Raw genomic sequence first — 20,254 nt, 5'->3', positions numbered from 1 at the left:
AAAATTTTCTGGTCACAGTAAGGCCTTATCCCTAGAGAAGCAGCTCAGACTTGCAGCATCCTCACCGAAGTTTCCTGATTGAGATATCTGTCTCTTTTATCTCAACAGATGTACATTAGTTAGAGAAAAATATGCTTGGCTCCCTATTGGACAAATCAATGGCCACATACAGGCAGAGCCTGTAATTTTAAGATTTATAAGTTGTGTAGTACCTAGTAAAATGAATGTGATTCAGAGAGGAAGTGAAAGATGGAAGAATTGGAAGGTGAATTAAAATTGCAGACTTGTTGTACTTGTTCAGGCATGATATAGTAAACATTCAATTTAGGGAGATATTTATTGGTTGGATGATTATATAGGTAACTGAAAGTTAAAAAATATTTTTCAATACAATGATGAGGCTGTTCTAAATAGCCAAAATAATTAATAGGTACTTAAGTGTATGATACTGGCCCAGTTCTAAAGATTGGAAAAGAAGAAAGCGTCTGCTTGTTACTCATTAGGAACTTATGGTGTGGTTAGAAAGGTATGCTCTCTCCTAAAGTAGTCACGTGTAGAGATAGTACACATGATGCATATAATTTTGTCTTGAATTAGATTCATGTTCATTTGTTCATTGGTTAATTGATTCATTTCTTTATTCAACCAAAACTCTTCGTTTCTGCAGGTTTACCAGGAACAAGACAAAAGTGATATGATTTATTTTTACATGGAGGATATATACTTTAAAAAGTAAACTCATAAGCAAGAAAACTGGGTTTTAAAAGGTGTTAATAAAATAAGCCAGGTTGAAGTAATGGAGTACCTGGAGATAGAGCAGGGCTACTAATTTAGACTGGATCATCAGGAAGTCCTTATTCAGAAGGGAATGTTTGAGTTGACTTCTGAAGGAGTGGAGCCATCCAAGTTGGCCTGAGGCAGAAAGTTCATTGAGCAGGAACGGGCCAATGTGGCTGTGGAACACAGAGTAAGGAATATAGGGTGAGTGATGAGGCCAAAGAGGGGGCGGAGGCAAGGCTTGTTCCAGGGGGTAGGACATTAATGAGGAGCTTTAAACTTCTTGCTCTGGCTGCTGTATGGAGAATGGGATGGCACTGAGAGTGGATATAATAGGACTGTGCCCATAAGGGTAGTGATAATGGATTAGCATAAGGTGGGATGGGACTGTTAGAACATATAAGGCTCCACTTTTGCAAAACAGAAAATAAGTGAAGAGAAGCCCTGAAAAGAGAGCAGAGCTCCAGCTGAACTTTGAAAGATTAAAAAGAAATTAACATGGACTCCGAGAGAGGAAGTAGGAAGACATTCTGGGAGTCACAAAGGTGAGAGTGAAAATGGCAGAAATGGGACATATCCCAATTCTCTGCTAAAGAATAGTAGTATAAACACAGCCCATTTATGTCTAGTGTTCCCTTATTGGAATGCTAAGCAGGTGGGAGTTAGGTATATCCTACTGCTCGAGGTCATTGCCAAGGTCTTCAAGATTCAAAAAGTTGCGACCTCAGGCATAAAAATGGGTTAATATAAGATAATGTGTCTCACACTGGAATCATCTAGGAGCGTTAAAAGATAGTAGTATCTGTATTTTACACCCAGAGATTCTGATGTATTTGGCATAGGGTGTGGGCTAGTATTGGTGTTTTCAAAAAAAAAAAAAAAAAAAAAAACCCTAAGTCACTCCAATGTGCAGGCAAGAATGAAAACCAGAGATGTAAGATCTCTCATTATAATGACTTAGCGGCCTCGAATCCAGCAATAAACAGGTAATGCAGACTGAGTGCATGAGTTTGGGAGTAGAGCAAAGAGATACTTCAGGGACTTCTTCAATTATTTACCCCATTTTTATTCAGCATTTATAGGGTACAAACAATGTAGAGAACATACAGTTGTGAAAATTCCTGAATATTTACTTAAAAGACAGTTTTCTGAAACCTTCCCTAGGAAACTCTGAATGCCTATGCTTAGAAATAATTAATTTTAGTATTTTTCTTCTTACGATAATGTAAGTTAAGGAAACATTGCATTGGGTATAAGATCTCAGTGCATCTGATTTTCAGTAATGAGAGTGAGGTAGACACATGGTAGAAACAAATATCAACCTGAGTTGCCTGTCAAGGGAGGCTCAGGGGACCAACGTAGCTTAAAGGTAACATGAGCAATTAGAACTCTGTGGCCAAAAGCTGAGGTCAAAGAAGGGTCTTGGTGGGAAACAAAATCAGGCAAATTCTCTAGGAGAAAGGCTTGTTCAAGGAGAGATACGAGTTTTGCGAGATTTCAAGAGGAAAGGTAATTGGGGCTAGATTGTGGAGAGAGCTGTGTGGTTTGGCATGCACAGTGTATGAGGGGCACTGAGTTGGGTGTATTGCTGACTTAAGTAATTTTATTGTTTGTACCAATTCCTCGTGGTAGCATTCATGCATTGATGAATGGAAATTATGCAGGTGGAATCATTGTTTCGCTTTGTAGCAGATTGTTTCATCATGGCTTTGGCCTTATTCAGTAGGGCTGTGTGTGATATTGACATCACAATATTAAGTGTTTGCCTTCTCTCATCTTGACACTTCCTGTTTGTTAGGAAATGGAATTAGGACTATGCTTTTTACTTTTTACTATACTGCAAGTTTTTGACCATTAATGGAATCCAAAGAGAGATGGTTCCTCTTATCAGTTCCTAGTGTTTCTCTACTAACTCTTTTCTTTCAGAGCAATTATTTTGGTCATTTATTCAGTCCCTTTTAATTCAGTGTTTGTAAGGTACAAAACAGTGTAGAAAATACAGAAAGATAAAGTTTAAGTCCTGCCCATAGCATCACACATTCTAGTGAGAGGAAGATCACGTCATTAATTAAACCCAATGAGACTGGGTAATCCAAAGAAAGATACTAGTGATCAGAGGAGAGAGAGAAAGTAATTATTTTGTCTTAGAGAACAGGATTTTTAAAAGTCTTTTTGAAGGAAGTTGCTTAGAGAGCTGTGGGTACGAGGCTATTTAAGCAAGTAGGAACAATGTAAAGTATAGATAGAGGAATATACTGGCAAAAGGTGTAATTTGACTGTGGTATACAGGGCATAAAGAGGTGTTCTAGAAAATAAGATGGCAAACTAGGTTAAAGCCTATTAAGAAAAGGTGTGACAGCCAGTGGAAAACATGCCGCATTCTGTAGGCAGTGAGTGACCTTTTAAGGATTTTTCAGCAGGAAAATAAAGGGGAAACAACATTTGTTGAGTATGTGCTATGAATGTCTAAGACAGTATACTTGCCATAAGTGATTTCTTTAGGTTATCTGAAGGATAAGGTTATTTAGGAGGAGTAATTAGGCATCACTGTCTATAATTGTTTGGGAGAGGGAAGAGATTGGAAACACAGATATCACTGTTACAGCTCAGGTTTTACATGTAATTACTTTGGCATGAAAATAAAACAGGTGCTGCTATTTTTAGTTGTTGAGAAATATTGAGCTCTTACTCAACAATAAAGGCTCTGGGATATAGCAATAAATCAGGGAGTCCAGGACACTTAAGGAGTGCACATTCCTAAGGGCATGGACAGAATATACCATTAGGAAATGATCAGGAAGTGGTAGTAATATTTAGAGAATTAAAACTGGATGATGTGATAGAGATTAGGTGACCAGAGAGACCTTTCTGAAGAAGGGACATTGAAAGAGATGCTTGAATGATAGCCAGGAATAAGTCTTGAGACTACTGGGGTGGGAGTGAGGAGAGCATCCCAGGCAGAGGGAAGGATTAATGCAAAGGCCCCAAATGGGAACAAGGAAAGAAGGAGGAGATAGGGTCAATATCATCTGTCCGTGGAATGTATATGGGGGTCAAGGAATAAGTCAAGGTTGACTCTCAGGCTTCAAACCCTGGAGACTGGAGGGTAGTAGCGGTACTAGCAGGAAGTTTGTACCAAGTGTAAGTGGAAATGGTGATTTTTTTTTTTTTTTTGAACAAATGAGGTTTCAGGTCATAGTGAGACCTGAAAGTCAAGTCATAGTGAGATAGAAGCAAGCAAGGAAACCTGGTGACTTGAACTTGAGAGAGGTGTCAGGATTAGGAATACAGATAACAGTTAAGAGAGTCATTTGCCTAAAGAAATTATTTGAGACAGTGGGAAAGATGGGGACATCCACAAAGCTGGAATGAGGGCTAGTACCAAAAGCATAGCAAGGAGAAAGGTTTGTGTTGGAGAGTTAAAGGATGGCTTAGAGAGAAAGGACAACCAGGAAAGTAGAGAGTTGAACACCTAAAGGCAAGGGGAATTGTATGGTCAAATAGTTTTGTGCCCAGCTGACCCACAAACATGCTGTGTTGTTTTTTTGAAGCTCAGGCAGTGAAGACAATTCAGCTAAAACAAACCATCTCATTAGTTTATAATTTTATGCATTTGAGCGTGCTATCTCTTTTGGTATATTCAAAGTTGGAAGAATGATGCAAATTGCTAGAATGGAATAAATGAACTGATTTTTATTTGGCTCTTCTCTCTTTTAGTCTATTTAGTACTGTATCTATTTTAGCAGTATTTTCTTTATCCAGCCTATCATTGATGGGCAACTGGGGTGGTTCTAAGTCTTTGCTATTGTGAGTAGTGCTGCAATTACATAGGTGTGCATGTGTCTTTATAGTAGAATGATTTATAATCCTTTGGGTGTATACCCAGTAATGGGATTGCTGGGTCAAATGGTATTTCTGGTTCTAGATCCTTAAGGAATTGCCACACTGTCTTCCACAATGGTTGAACTAATTTATACTCCCACCAACGGTGTAAAAGTGTTCCTGTTTCTCCACATCCTCTCCAGCAACTGTTGTTTCCTGACTTTTTAATAATCACTATTCTAACTGGTATGCAATGGTATCTCATTATGGTTTTGATTTGGATTTCTCTAATGACCAGTGATAATAAGCTTTTTTCTCATATGTTTGTTTACTTTTCCTGACTTTTTAATTATTGCCTTTCTAACTGGAGTGAGATGGTATTGCATTGTGGTTTTGCTTTGCATTTCTCTAATGACCAGTGATAATAAGCTTTTTTTCATATGTTTGTTGGCTGCATAAATGTCTTCTTTTGATAATTATCTGTTCATATCATTTGCCCACTTTTTGATGGGGTTGTTCTTTTCTTGTAAATGTAAGTTCCTCGTAGACTCTGGATGTTAGACCTTTGTCAGATTGATAGATTGCAAAAATTTTCTCCCATTCTGTAGATTGTCTGTTCATAATGATGATAGTTTCTTTTGCTGTGCAGAAGCTCTTTAGTTTAATTAGATCCTGTTTGTCAGTTTTGGTTTTTGTTGCAGTTGCTTTTGGTGTTTTGGTCATGAAGTGTTCACCCATGCCTATGTCCTGAATTGTATTGCCTAGGTTTTCTTCTAGGGTTTTATGGTTTTGGGTTTTAAGTCTTTTATTGATCTTGATCTAATTTTTTTGTGTAAGGTGTAAGGAAGAGGTCCAGTTTCAGGTTTCTGCATATGGCTAGTCAGTTTTCTCAGCACCATTTATTAAATATGGAAGCCTTTCCCAATTGCTTGTTGGAAGATATACACTATGGAATACTGTGCAGCCATAAAATAGAATGAGTTCATGTTCTTTGTAGGGACATGGATAAAACTGGAAGCCATCATTCTTAGCAAACTAACACAGGAACAGAAAACCAAATACTGTGTGTTCTCACTTATAAGTGGAAATTGAACAATGAGAACACATGGACACAGGAAGGGGAACATCACACACTGGGGCCTGTCAGGGGGTAGAGGGCAAGGGGAGGAAGAGCATTAGGACAAATACTTAATGCATGCTTGAAACCTAGATGATGGTTTGAGAGGTACAGCAAACCACCATGGCACATGTATACTTATGTGACAAACCTGCATGTTCTGCACATCTATCCAAGAACTTAAAATTAAAAAAAATTTTTTTCAAAATACCGACTCCTGGATTTATTTATCTTTTGAATTTTTTTTTGTCTCAGTCTCTATTAGTTCAGCTTTGATTTTGGTTATTTCTTGTCTTCTGCTAGCTTTGGGATTGGTTTGCTCTTGGTTCTCTAATTCTGCTAGTTGCGATGTTAGGTTATTAAACTGAGATCTTTCTAACTTTTTGATGTTGATGTTTAGTGCTATAATTTTCCCTCCTAACACTGCCTTAGCTGTTTCCCAGAGATCCTGGTATGTTGTATCTTTGTTCTCATTAGTATCAAAGAATTTTTTGATTTCTACCTTAATCACACTATTTACCCCAGAGTCATTCAGGAGCAGGTTATTCAGTTTTCAAGTAATTATATGGTTTTGAGTTTTTTTCTTATTCTTAAATTCTACTTTAATTGCACTGTGGTCTGAGAGAGTGGCTGTTATGATTTCAGTTCTTTTGCATTTGCCAAGGAGTGTTTTATGTTTGATTATGTGATCGATTTTAGAGTATGTGCCATGTAGTGATGAAAAGAATGTATATTCTGTTGTGTTTGGATAGAGAGTTCTATAGATGTCTATCAGATCAATTTGATCCAGTGCTTAGCTTGGGTCCTCCATATCTTTGTTAATTTTTGCTTTAATGATCTGTCTAATACTATCAGTGAGGTGTTGAAGTCTCCCAGTGTTATTGCAGTTGAAGCCTTTTGTCATGATTTCTCAAAAATGCTTTGCAATGTGCTGACATATATCTTTCTAGAGGCAGAAGTCAATTTCTTTAAGCTGAAACCCTGTCATATCAAATTATGAATTATGAAATATTTTAAAATAGCATTTCCTGTTTGACCACCAGGTGGCATAAACATTACTTTCAAATTGTCCAATTTAAAGCATCTGTACATGTGAGTGATTATTATTAATGCTGGGAAATCATAGATGGTACTAACAAATTATGTATGCCTGTGATGTTATTTCAGTGCATTTGAAGATATTTTATTTGATTTCAACCTTTGTTTATGTGTATATGCATACACGTATATATCTGTTTATATATAATATTGAACATGTATATGTTGAAAAAATAGATATATATGTGTATTCAGACTACCAATTATGTAGGAGACAAGGCATCAAACAACAGTAATACCCACCAAATAAACTCTGTGTCTGCCATTAAGAACCTCCTCTTTACAATAGGGAGTCACTAATTCCCTTAAAACAGATTAATGAGTATAGTAATAGAATTATGTGTAAGGAGGTACAGGACAGCATAGACAGGGGAGATATATTCTGTGCCTGGAGAGAGCAGGGATGGTTTCACAGAAAATTTGAAGCAGGGTTTGAAAAATCATTACATCTCTAGATTATGGTATAATAACATACCAGATGGGAAAAAAATGATGTAAATAGTTACGTTGATTAGTTTGGCGTGTTTTGGTGAACTGTAAGGAGTTTAAAGTTGTTTGCATGTAAATAAGGCTGAGAGTAGAGGTAAGGTTGGAGAAGAAGGAAGGGGCCACACAGTGAAAGGCTTTGTTGGCAAAACTGAGGGACATGGAAGATTGTGTTTTGTAAGGTATGGGTAGCCTCTGGGAGACTTTAAGGACAGAATTTCTATTATCAAAGTGGTATTTTAGCAGGGTGACTCTGAGATTGGTCTAGAGTGTGGCCTAGAGGAGGACAGAACCAGAAGCCAGTCATCAACTAGGTGAGGTAATTGTGTTAATCAGTTCAAGAAATCATAATAGTATGGATTAAAGTGGTGGAAGGGACTAGGGAAGGACAGATTCAGATATATATGTTATGACAGTTAATTTTATGTGTCCACTTGATGGGTCATGGAGTATGCAGATACTTGATCAAACATCATTCTGTGTGTTTGAAAACGTGTTTTTGGATAAGATTATTTGAACTGGTAGACTGAGTAAAGCAGATTACTTCCCAGATGTAGGTTGGCCTCATCCAATAAGTTGAAGCCCTGAGTAGAAAAGAAAAAGTTAACCCTTCCATAAGTAAGGGGGAGCTCCTCTTGCTTGAATGCCTTGAGCTGGGACATGGGTTTTATCCTGCTTTCACACTCAAACTGCAACATCGGCTCTTAGGTCTTAAGTCTGCTGGTTTTTGGACTAGAAATGGTACTCTGGGTCTCCAGCTTGCTCACTACAGATCTTGGTACGTCTCAGCCTCTACAATTGCTTCAGCCAATTGTTCAAGTCAGTTTCTTAACATATATGGCATTTGCGTGTGTGTGTGTGTGTGTGTGTGTGTGTGTGTGGTGTGTGTGTGAATATATATATTTCAGTTTCTCTGAAAATCCGTAATACACGCGTAGAAGTTATAATCAGCATAACATAGTGCTTTCATTGTATGTGGAGGGTAGAAGAGAGAAAGGAGCCAAGGATGGTTTTTTACTCTGGGCCTATTGGTAGGAGGGATCACAATATTCGCTGAAATGTACAACTCGAAGGGCAAACATAAATTGTATGTTTTTATGTGCGATGCATGAAGATGATTTGTTCAGTTCTATAAAGTTTATGGGCTTGTAGAGAGTTCAGAAAAAATTACCCTTTTGACATTTGGTTCTGTGAGTGTATTAGTTGTTTTTCACACTGTTATAAAGAACTGCCTGAGGCTGAGTATGGTGGCTCACACCTGTAATCCCAGCATTATGGGAGTCCAAGGCAAATGAGATCACATGATGTCAGGAATTCGAACTCCTGGTGAAACTTCATCTTTACTAAAAATATAAAAATGATTTGGGCATGGTGGCACACACCTGTAATCCCAGCTATTAGGGAGGTTGAGGCAGGAGAAACACTTGAACCCAGCAGGCAGAAGTTGTAGTGAGCCGAGATTGTGCCACTGCACACTTCAGCCTGGGAGACAGAGTAAGACTGAAGATTCCATCTCAGAAAGAAAGGACTGCCTGGAGACTGGGTAATTTATAAAGAAAAGAAGTTTAATTGACTCATAGTTCCACATGTCTAGGGAGCCCTCAGGAAACCCACCATCATGGCAGAAAGGGATGTAGGCTTGTCTTACATGGCAGCAGGTGAGAGAGCAAAGGGGGATGAGTCCCTTATAAAACCATCAGATCTCAAGAGAACTCACTCACTACCATGAGAACAGCTTGGAGGAAACCACCCTTATGATCCAATCACCTCCTACCAGGTTCCTCCCTTGACACATGGAGATTACAGTTCAAGATGAGATTTGGGTGGGACACAGAGCCAATCCATATTATTCCACCCCTGGTCCCTCTCAAATCTCATAGCCTTCTCACATTTCAAAATACAATCATGCCCTTCTAACAGCCCCCAAAGTCTTAACCCATTTCAGCATTAACTCAAAAGTTCGTAGTCCAATGTCTCATCTGAGAGAAGGCAAATTCCTTTCACTTATGAACCTGTAAAATCAAAAGCAGGTTAGTTACTTCCAAGATACAATGGGGGTACAGGCATTGGGTAAATGTTCTTGTTCCAAATGGGAGAAATTGGCCAAATCAAAGGGGGCTACAAGCCCCATGCAAGTCCACAATCCAGTGGGGCAGTCAAATCCTGAAGCTCTGAGATGGTCTCCTTTGACTCCATGTCTTGCATCTGCTGATGCAAGGGGTGCCATGGCCTTCGGCAGCTCCTTCATGGGCTGGCATTGAGTGCCTATGGCTTTTCCAGGCACATAGTGGAAGCCCTTGGTGGATCTACTATTCTGAGGTCTGGACAACAGTAGCCTTCTTCTCTCAGCTCCACTAGGCATTGCCCCAGTGGGGACTCTGTGCTTTGGCTCCAACCCCACATTTCCCTTCTGCATTGCCATAGCAGTGGTTCTCCATGAGGGCTGTGCCCCTGTAGCTGACTTCTGCCTGGACATCCAGGCATTTCTGTATATCATCTGAAATCTAGGCAGTGGCTGTGCACTCCCAGGCTCAATGCCATATGAAAGCTGCTTGGGGCTTGCTCCCTCTGAAGCAAGAGCCCAAGCTTTACCTTGGCCTCTTTCAGCCACAACTGGAGCTATAGTGGCTGGGATGTAGGGCACCAAGTCCTTAGGCTTCACAGAGCAGGCATGTGGTCTTAGGCCCAACCCAAGATGCCATTTTATCCTACTAGGCCTGGGGACCTGGATGGGAGGTTCTGCCTTTATGGTCTCTGACGTCCCTGGAGACATTTCCCTATTGTTGTCAAAATTAACATTGGACTCCTGATTATTTATGCAAATTTTTGCAGTTGGCTTGAATTTCTCCCAAGAAAATAGGTTTTTCTTTTCTAAGACATGGTCAGGCTGCAAATTTTCTTAACTTTTATGCTCTGTCACCTCTTGAATGCTTTGCTGCTTAGAAATTTCTTCCTCTGGATTCCCTAAATCACCTCTCTGAAGTTCAAAGTTCCACAGATCTCTAGGGCAGGGGCAAAGTGCCGCCAGTCTCTTTGTTAAAGCATAGCAAGGGTGACTTTTACTCCATTTCCCAATAAATTCCTCATCTCCACCTGAGACCACTTCAGCCTGGACTTTACTGTCCACACCACTATCAGCATTTTGGTCAAAATCATTTAACAGGTCTTAAGAAAGTTCCAAACTTTCCAACATCTTCCTGTCTTCTTCTGAGCTCTTAAAACATTTTCAGTCTCTGCCTGTTACCCAGTTCCAAAGTTGCTTCCAGATTTTCAGGTTATCTTTATAGCAGTGCCCCACTCTCTGCAGTACCAATTTCCTGTATTAGTTCTTTTTCACACTGCTGTAAAGAACTTCCCAAGACTGGGTAAGGAGATTCAATTTACTAACATTTCCACATGGCTGGGGAGGCCTCAGGGAACCACAATCATGGTGGAAGGAGAAGCAGGCATGTGTTACATGCAGCAGGTGAGGGGGAGAGAGAGAGAGAGAGAGAGAGAAAACAACATGGGGGTAATCACCCCAATGATCCAATCACCTCCCACCAGGTACCTCCCTTGATACCTGGGAATTACACTTTGAGATGAGATTTAAGTGCGGACACAGAACCAAAGCATATCAACGGGTATAATTTTATGGGTGAGGAAGGGAATGTAGAAATAAGTAGGAAAAGGGATCAAGAATTCATGTGACTGGCCACAGTGGGTGTCACCTGTAATTTCAGCGACTGGGGAGACTGAAGTGGAAGGATCCCTTTAGGGCAAGAATCTGGATTTGAGATGAGCCTGGGCAACAAATGAGACAACATGTTATAAAAAAACAAAAACAAACTGCTGATGTGAATGTGAATAATTTTGAGAGGCAGCTCAAAATACACAGATTTACTGTTGATCTTGGTGTGGGTATTTCTAGGGCATGATGTATGACAGGTGGATCCCATCTCTATTTTGTTGAGTATACTTGACATCACTGTAAAATGGTAAATGGGATCAAGGTGAACCTTAAAAACGGAAATAAAATGGAAGGGTTAAGCATTCAGCAAAATGAAATAGAAAGTCTATAGGATCCAGTGTGTAAGAGGGACTTAGAATATCATAGATGGACTCTTTAGGTTTTGTTTATTATAACTTTTTTTTTTCTAAGACGAAGTCTTGCTCTGTCACCCAGGCTGGAGTGCAGTGGCGTGATAACCGTTCACTGCAACCTCCACCTCCCATGTTCAAGCAATTCTCCTGCCTCAGCCTCTCAAGTTGCTGGAATTACAGGTGCATGCCACCACACCTGGCTAATTTTTGTATTTTTAGTAGAGACGAGGTTTCACCATGTTGGCCAGGCTGGTCTTGACCTCCTGACCTCGTGATCTGCTCATCTGGACTTTAACACTGGAAGCCATATTGTGTAAAATCCCAGCGTAGTCCTGTGTGGTGGTGTTAAAGCATTCCTTTAGAGCACTCAAAGGAGATTCTTCTTTGTTTTTCCATATTAGCATTTCTAACATATGCTATGATGACATTTTTCTGATGGTATAGAAATAAAGTAGCCAGTAAGAATGGCGGTGAATTTTGTGTGTTACTGTCCCCATAGCGTACATGGGTAGAAATACTCCTCAAATTTGTACTTGTCCTGCCTGAAGGGGATGAGATGGAGTGGATGTGGCTTGTCAAAAGGCATGGCAGTGAGGAGTAAAGAGAAAAACTAGCAATTGCCTTTTTGCTTCCCAATTTATCCATTGAAGTATTCATTTTGTGAGTTTTTCTTAAAATCATTACACATGAAGTTAAGCTTACTTTTATGGAAATTTAAGTAAGTTAATGCAATTGTTCTTTTCTTTTTTTGAACCATTTTAACTTCCATGAAAGAAAAATATAATTTTCTTGATTACTGTAGTCTATATTTCCCTTTATTTATGTGAAGAATGAAGTTGATGTCTTGAGAAGTCATTTTCAGTGTCTATTCACTTAAAATAATCAGTCTACCTGGCTTAGTATAGAAATGATAGATCATTGTTCTTGTTACTCCTACTTTTTGAACTTTCTGCATTATCATTCTTGTAAGCATGGCATATAGAAGTTGTTGTGATAATTAGCAAGCATTTATCTGCACATTTTTAATGGTTATGATAGATACTTGTTAAATGAATGAACTCTAAGTTAAAGCTCAATCCTCCAATTCTACTTCATCAGCTTCTGATTTTTCTGAAGGACCAGAGCAACAAATCAGATTTATGAATATATGGTGGATAATGTGGAAGGTGTCACATTTACCATTATTCTTGTGCACTGTTCAGCTACTTGTCCCCCTTTCTCAAACTTTAAGAAAATATGACTGTAGGGTGAAATCTCCTTTAACTTCCTACATGCCAGTAATAGTTCTGTACAATCCTATACTTTCTTATCCTCTTTCCTTCAGCCTTAAATAAAAGTGTTTACTTTGGCTTTACAGATCCCAGCCCATCTACTGGGGTCCTTGACTCAGTCTCTTATCCAGGGCCATGTCTCACCTGCCATTCTGTTTTACTCATTATCTCCAACCTTTGCTTATCTACTTTTAAAAAGTATATATTTGCTTGTTTCACTCAATTTGTCATGTTACATTTGTCTGCAGTTGCCATCCATTTTATGCTTTTCTGATCTAAGTTCTCAGAAGTGTTTTTCACTAACTTTCTCTGCTGACTTCCAGTCTTCACTGACTTTCTTCTCATCTACTCTTTAGTCTATTGCAATAAGTTCTCTGCCTGCCACCCTGTCCAGTTGGCCAAAACTGCTCTGGATAAAGCTGCTATGGATGAGGTAACTGGTGTTTTTTTTTGTTTGTTTGTTTTAACTAGCAATTCCAACAGATATTTTTTCAACTCATTGTTTCGGTGGACCTTTTTGCATCATATATGTAACTCTTCCTGAAACTATTTCCTTGACTTGTATGACACAGTCATCTTCTCTTGTACCTTTTAAATTGTTCCTTCGCTGTTTTCTTAATGACTGTTATGCCTCTGTCTAGCCTTCAAATATTGATCCCATTCGGGGTCCTTTTTCTGATCCTCTGTTTACTTACTGCCCGTATTCTCTGAGTGATTGTAACCATTCTGCCACCTACACGCGGATGACTCCTAAAATACATTTTCAGTCTAGACTTTCTACCCAGTCTTAGGCTTATGTGACCAACATCTAGAGGATCATCTGTGACTGGATTTTCTCCAGCTGCTTCAGAATTTACATGACTAAACCTGTACTTTTTATAGTCTCCCCCAAGCCAGTTCTTCTATCATTTTACTATTTCAGTTGGTAGCACAATAATCTACCTAGTAATCTAAGTCAGAACCATGGGATGCATTTATTCCTACTTCCACTTCATTGCTTATATTCAGTCAGTAAGCCGATCTCCAGATTACATGTTGATATTTTGTGTTTATTTTCCCAGTAAATCCTTTTCTTTCTCTTCCACTGCAGCTGCTTAATTCATTCCACTCTTCACCCGATGTTGGGACTTACAGAGGTGCTTTTCAGTTAATCTCTCAATGTTTTTTTATGTTCTCCTCAAATAAGCCCTTTCTATAACCAACAGAGTGATGAAATTAAAATAAGATCCTTTCATTTTTCTGCATTACAAATTTCAGTGCCTCATTCCTGTTCCCATTGCTGACAGCCATATTTCTCATACTTAGTTTCATGGATATGTGTGTGTGCTTTAGAATATTCAATGAGAACTTTTCAATTTGGTTTGTGCATTTTACTGGTAATCATTTTAAAAACAACCACCACTTTGTTTGTGTTTATGATGGCATGTCTGTCAAAGAGTGACCTAAAGTTATTAGACTTAGCTCTAAATGCACTGTTTTTCAGTCAAGATGAGGACATTCTAGAGGTTATAGAGATAATTTAATGGATCTATACCATATATACACATATGTACATACAGATGTATATATATACATATACATATATGTGATATACATATACAGAGATATGTAGATATTATCTGTATATATTTATAGTTGTATATCAGATATGTGTGTATGTGCATACATTTTCCAAAGGGTTCTTACACTATAGAAGTTGGAAATTCACTCTACACTTTACAGGATTAATTGTAACGTTCTTAGTATGTCTTATATTATCTTTAATGATCTGGCCTCTACGTTATTTATCTTAAGTCTCTTACCTTATGCTTTCTGTGGGAACGACTCAGATTACTTGTGGGTCCTCACATACACAAATGCCATTATTTTTCCTGTTGTATTGTGCTGTTACACTTATCCCTTAGGTGTATGGAATTCTCTTGCCGTCTCTCTTCTCCTAACTTTAGCTTTGAACTGCTACTTTATAAGTAGTTCCATCATGACCTCTTCCAGGATATACTAATCTAACAAGGTGGGATGTTCAATGGTCCTCCTGATTTTATAGTTCCCTAAACAAATCTCTATGTCTGGGTATACCCTACTGCTTTGTAGTTACCTACTGGATTCACTACCAGACTGTGATCTCCTTCAGGTGTTGTGGCTTTCTCCTTTGCGACTTTTAAGCTTGGCATTATAATTGAGTGAAAGATAATGACCTGAAAATACATGAATGAATCACCTTTGCTTTGTACCCATCTCATTCTACAGTCTATATAATTTCTTTTACAGTTTTTTCTTTACTCAGTTTTTACACTACTGCTTGTTAAATGTTTAATGCGTATTTACTTTGTTTCTTATTTTAAGGTAAACATCAATGGCTGGTTTTACATGAAGAAATTTTAGTTGCATGAAGATAATCCTTCCATTCCTTTCTTTTTCAGGAAACCTGTCTTACCAGTTGGAGGCTCAGGAACCTAAGAGTTCTGAAAGTACATTAACTTCGATGGAAGATTCTGGGTGTGATTTGTCAAGTGAGCAGAGAACTGAACCTTCAAACCTGTCCCAGCACTTTGTGGAAAGCTGTACCTCTACTCACTTTCCACAACTTCCTCTTGTGAAAAAACCTTGTGCTATCCTAAAAAATCCTTTGTCTTCTCACATGCAATTCTTGCAATATCTACTTGAACTGAAGAATTTGACAGAATCAGGTAGTCTTAAAAGAGACTTAACCCGCTTTGAAAAAGACTATTCCACAGTCTCTGATTCTGTTTTTCAGTTGCTGGATGGCCTGATCACTTTTTACCATAATCCCAAACTTCCTTTTTCAAGATTTTGGACAGAAGCTGTTGGTACTTTAGCTAGTCTGATCAGTGACAATAACTTATCTAATCATATTCTTAAAGAGTGTTCAAAGAAGTTGGAAGAATTTGAGAAAACTCTACTACGTGCTATTTTAGGAAACAATCATATAAATCGGGTAAGTAATAAAGCCCTCTTTTATTCATAAAGATGCTAGAAATTTAAACATCCCTTTGGGTAATGTCTGTTGTTGTGCCTTAGCCTTGTGGCTCAAAGAGTCCCTTATTGGATCTTCTTTTTTGCAGCTGTCCGCAGCTCTTGTTTGTCATGATGTCTCCACCTCTGGCTTCTAATTGCTGCAGCATGGTTTTCTGAAAAGATGCCTTTGCTTCAATCTTGTTCTTCTCTACTTTTAATTACTTTCTCTGCTTTATTATCAGCACCCTTGGATTCTTATGTTTTCCCTTGTCTGTTTCTACTTCCTATTGTTCAAAAAGTCTCAAAACTTTTGAGAATAACCACTAAAAACCCCAAACTTCTATGAGTGTTAAATTCCTCATGATGGATTGTCTGTACTGTATTGAATTTGCTCTTTTTCTGACATTGACTAGCAGATGTCTTGAGGTTGAAGAATACTTTTCTCTTCTTTTGGTCTTTCCCTTATAAGTGGCAAATGCCCCATGGACACTGAAGATGTAGGTGAATTGGCTAAGGAGCCCATTATATAAAGCTTTATTATATTTTTCTTCTTATTTAACATAACATGGGTTAGAAAGGGATAACATGGGTTAGAAAGATGTACTCGGATTTTTTTTTTTAACAAGTGACATTGAGATAATCTGAAATTGTTTCATTGTTTGGCCCTTGAGACATGGTAGAGAGTTTCTCTTTCATATTATTTCTGCCATCTTTGCTGTCTGATCCTTTTCTGGGGAACTGCAAATGGCTTCACATTTTAATCCTCTTTAATTGACTACCAAAAATATAATAGAGAAAACTAAAATGTCTGTCTAACTTATTTGCTGTATTTTACTGTAGGAAGAAGGTTATTGGACCTTGTTTGTTTGGATACATCATTGTTAAATATTTGCCTCAGTGTTATGATCCAACATTTAGTGTTTTTGTACAGTGGAGCTTCATCTGAGTTTTCAAAATTTTGATAAAATTTGCACTGATAAACCAATTTGTTGCATGGACAGCTGTTCTTTCCTTCCCTATTAAGGTATGATTTGATCAATATTTTAGAAAATTTTATGATTAAGCTCTTGGCATTTGTGAAAGATATTGAATTTTCTGTCTGGAAAATGGAAATCTTTTTCTTTTTGACGTGATCAATCAGGAATTAAATATCAGATTTGCCATAGTTGCATCTGGGATATAAAATCCATTTCTAAGCCATCAAAATATCTTAAATACTTAATATTCCTTAAACTTCTTAATATATTTTTGCTTTCTTTTTAAAAACTACTTTAAGCAGTCTTTATGTAACTTGGAACCTTGAAGATGCTGACATTTATATTCCACGTCAGAGTTCCTGGATGATGAAAATATTTTTCCAGTCTAGTCTTTCCTTCATATATGTATTGGAGGTTTTTATGTGTTACACCTACAACAGAATAGCCTTGGGAATTGAAGGAGGAGAATGTGTAGAATAAACTACACATAAACTTGTGAATGAGAGTCCTCTTTACTCCTTCTTCCACCTTCCTCAAGCAGATGGAAGGGGTCTTGGAGGTATAAGCTGTGCTGCCTAGGGTTGGTGGAGGGGGTGACAGAAGCACTTTCTTAGTTGCCTCAGCTGGTATCTCACTAGGTTTCATGCACTCCAAGTTCCCTGGCTCCGAGCCCAGCATAGCACCAGGACTTGTGCAGGAATTGCAATCCTTGTGGTCCAGGTTGCTTTTAATGTTTATTTAGAACCCCAGAATAATTTAGCCCATGGTGGCAGGGCTTGCCAAAACTCAGGTTCCAACTACAGCAGTTACCCCTGCAAGAAAGCCATTCATTCACTTGTTCTTCAACTGTAGACCAATTGTTCGGCAATGGCTGACACAATGGCAAGTGACATAGGAAATATATACTTCATCTATAGAACCATCTATACCATCACAAGTTTGAAATGAAAGCTCTAGTTTTCATTTCTTGTAGGGCCTTCCTGGTTGTGGTATCAGGATAATCCTGACTTCATAAAATGTGTTTGGAGGTGGTTCCTTTTTTATTTTCAGGAAGAGTTTAATAAAGATTGGTCTTATTTCCTCTTTGAGTATTTGGTAGGATTCACCTGTGTAGTCATCAGATCATTGGTTGGGAGACTTTTGATTACTGACTCAGTCCTCTGATTTGTTACTGGTCTATTGTGGCTTTTTGTTTCTTCCTGACTCAGGTTAGGTAAGTTGTATGTATTTAGGAATTTACCCATTTCTTATAAGCCATCCAGATTGTTGGCATGTAATTGTTCAAAACAATTCCCTTATGACCCATTTTATGTCTCAGGCATCCATTATAATGTCTCCTTTTTGACTTCTGATTTTTTTTTTGTCTTCTTTTTCTTTTCTTACTCTAGCTAAGGGTTTTTCAGTTATTTTATCTTTTTAAAAAGCAAACTCTTAGATTTTTTTATTTTTAAACTGTTTCCTTATTCACAATTTTTTGCTCTAATGTTTATTATTCTCTTTTTTTCTATGCTTATTTTGGGCTTAGTTTATTGTTTGTAGTGAACTTTAATACCTCAATTACAATAATGGATGGAAGATCCAGACAAAAAAATCAATAAAGAAACAGCTGACTTGAACAACACTGTAGAGTAAATGGGTTTAACTGACATATATGGAACTTTCCACTCAGCAGCAGAAGAATACACATTTTTTCTCAAGTGCATACAGAATATTCTCTAGGATAAATCAAATTTTAGGTCACAAACAAGTCTTAACCATCTTAGAAAGTCAAAATATTTCTAGATGTTTCTGACCACAATATAATGAAATAAGAATTCAACAACAATAAGTAAAATGGTAAAATTTACAAGAATGTAGAAACTAAACAGTATAATTTTGAACAAACTTTGGTCAAAGAATAAATCAAAGGGAAATTCAAAGTATCTCAAGACAAAAATGAGAACATAATTTACCAAAACCCATAGGATGCAGCAAAAATAGTAATAAGGAAATTTATAAGGGTAAATGCCTACATCAAAAAATAAGAAACCTAAATGAACAAGTTTTCAATCATTTTTAGCACTGAGATCAATAGCTTGAATTAGAATTTTGAAACTTTTATTCACTAGCTTTGATTTTAGACAAGTTTACTAATCTCCAAGTTCTACATCTGTAAAATGTAGGTAATAGATGTGATCACTTCACAGAGCTAAATACTTAGCATAATATCTGACATCATATAAGAACTTAATAAATGTTTCTTTTTGTTACTTTTCTGTTGAGAAAGTGATATCTTATTTTCTCCACTATGCCCAAGACAATGCTGAGTTTGTTGTAGCAGCAACATGAGGTAATTTTTGAATTGAAAATAAAGTAATGAAAAGAAGTGACAACTTATATTTTGTATACGCTCACACACTTAAATGCCATCAGCTGATTTTCTAAGCAGCAGCTCTTATTAACATCAAGTACTTCCATATGCATTAGGAAGTTGGATATCATCTTTTTGTCTCACTGTTTTCCCCAGCCACAGCTTCCAATTGACCGATGATCTTAGTAGAGCATAGTGGATATTTTCCTTTCTGTTTTAATCATGGAAAATCCTCTGTAAATTTAACTATTTGCATGTTATGGTTTTGCTTACTTTCCCACTGGTCCCTTCCTATAGAGCTGTGCTATGTTGCATCTCTGATACAGGATTTTGAATTTGGTGAGTCCCTCCTAGACTGTCATTTTTTCTTCAATCACAGTGATTTTTGCTTAGATCATTTCGGGCAGTTTATAGATAAATCTGAAGATATGGTTCGTGAAATCAGATTTTTTTTTTTTTTTACTAGTGTGTATTCCTTAGTTGTTTCTTGAAATTTACTCATGCTGTAATTGTATTGACCAGTAAAATATGTTGACTTTTTGATTTGATTCTGCTCAGTTAATTTTATTAATTTCATGAACCATATCTTCAGATTTATCCATAAACTGCCCAAAATGATCTAAGCAAAAATCACTGTGATTGAAGAAAAAATGACAGTCTAGGAGGGACTCACCAAATTCAAAATCCTGTATCAGAGATGCAACATAGCACAGCTCTATAGGAAGGGACCAGTGGAAAGAGTAAGTATAGCAATATTTGTTATATGTGTCTCTGTTGCAAGTTAGGACATTGTTTCAGTAATAACAGGCTTTTCTTCCGTTGCTAACTTTCCAACAGTCTGATCCTCTGGGTTTTTGATTTTTTATAGTCATAACTATTAACCAGTTACTTAACCAGTCTGCTTTGTTTGAGAATATTTCTTGGGAAATATGAAGGAAGTCTAAGGTTAAGGCTCATTTCATCCTTGGGCATAGTTGTATTTTTTTTAAAGAAGGAAAAGCCAGTCAAGGCATGGGGGCTCACCCCTGTATGCCCAGTAGTTTGGGCAGCTGGGGCGGGCAGGTCACTTGAGCCTAGGAGTTTGAGACCAGCCTGGGCAACATGGCAAGACTCTGTCTCTATAGAAAGTAAAAAAAAGAATAATAATAGCCAGGCATGGTCATGGATGCCTGTAGTCCCAGCTACTCATGAGTCTGAGGTGGGAGGATTGCTTGAGCCCAGGAGGCAGAGGTTGCAGTGAGCACAGATCACATGACAGCACTCTAATCTGGGCAACAGAGCAAGAAGCTGTCATGAA

The 20,254-nt window shown here is 37.8% G+C and overlaps 1 protein-coding gene across 1 annotated transcript in view; it reads left to right on the top strand.

The window, feature by feature from the left end:
- The window catches only part of MEI4 (meiotic double-stranded break formation protein 4), a 199,485-nt gene that overhangs the window by 19,528 nt on the left and 159,703 nt on the right, over positions 1-20,254 (top strand). The window contains exon 2 of the mRNA XM_017506836.2: positions 15,075-15,610. Coding sequence (XP_017362325.1) covers positions 15,075-15,610 — 536 coding nt within the window. The remainder of the gene's footprint in view (positions 1-15,074; positions 15,611-20,254) is intronic.

This window comes from Cebus imitator, unplaced genomic scaffold, assembly GCF_001604975.1.
Source record: "Cebus imitator isolate Cc_AM_T3 unplaced genomic scaffold, Cebus_imitator-1.0 Scaffold363, whole genome shotgun sequence".
Taxonomy (NCBI): Eukaryota; Metazoa; Chordata; class Mammalia; order Primates; family Cebidae; genus Cebus; species Cebus imitator.
Note: the sequence above shows the minus strand (reverse complement) of the source record. Positions and strands in the feature narration are given on the sequence as shown.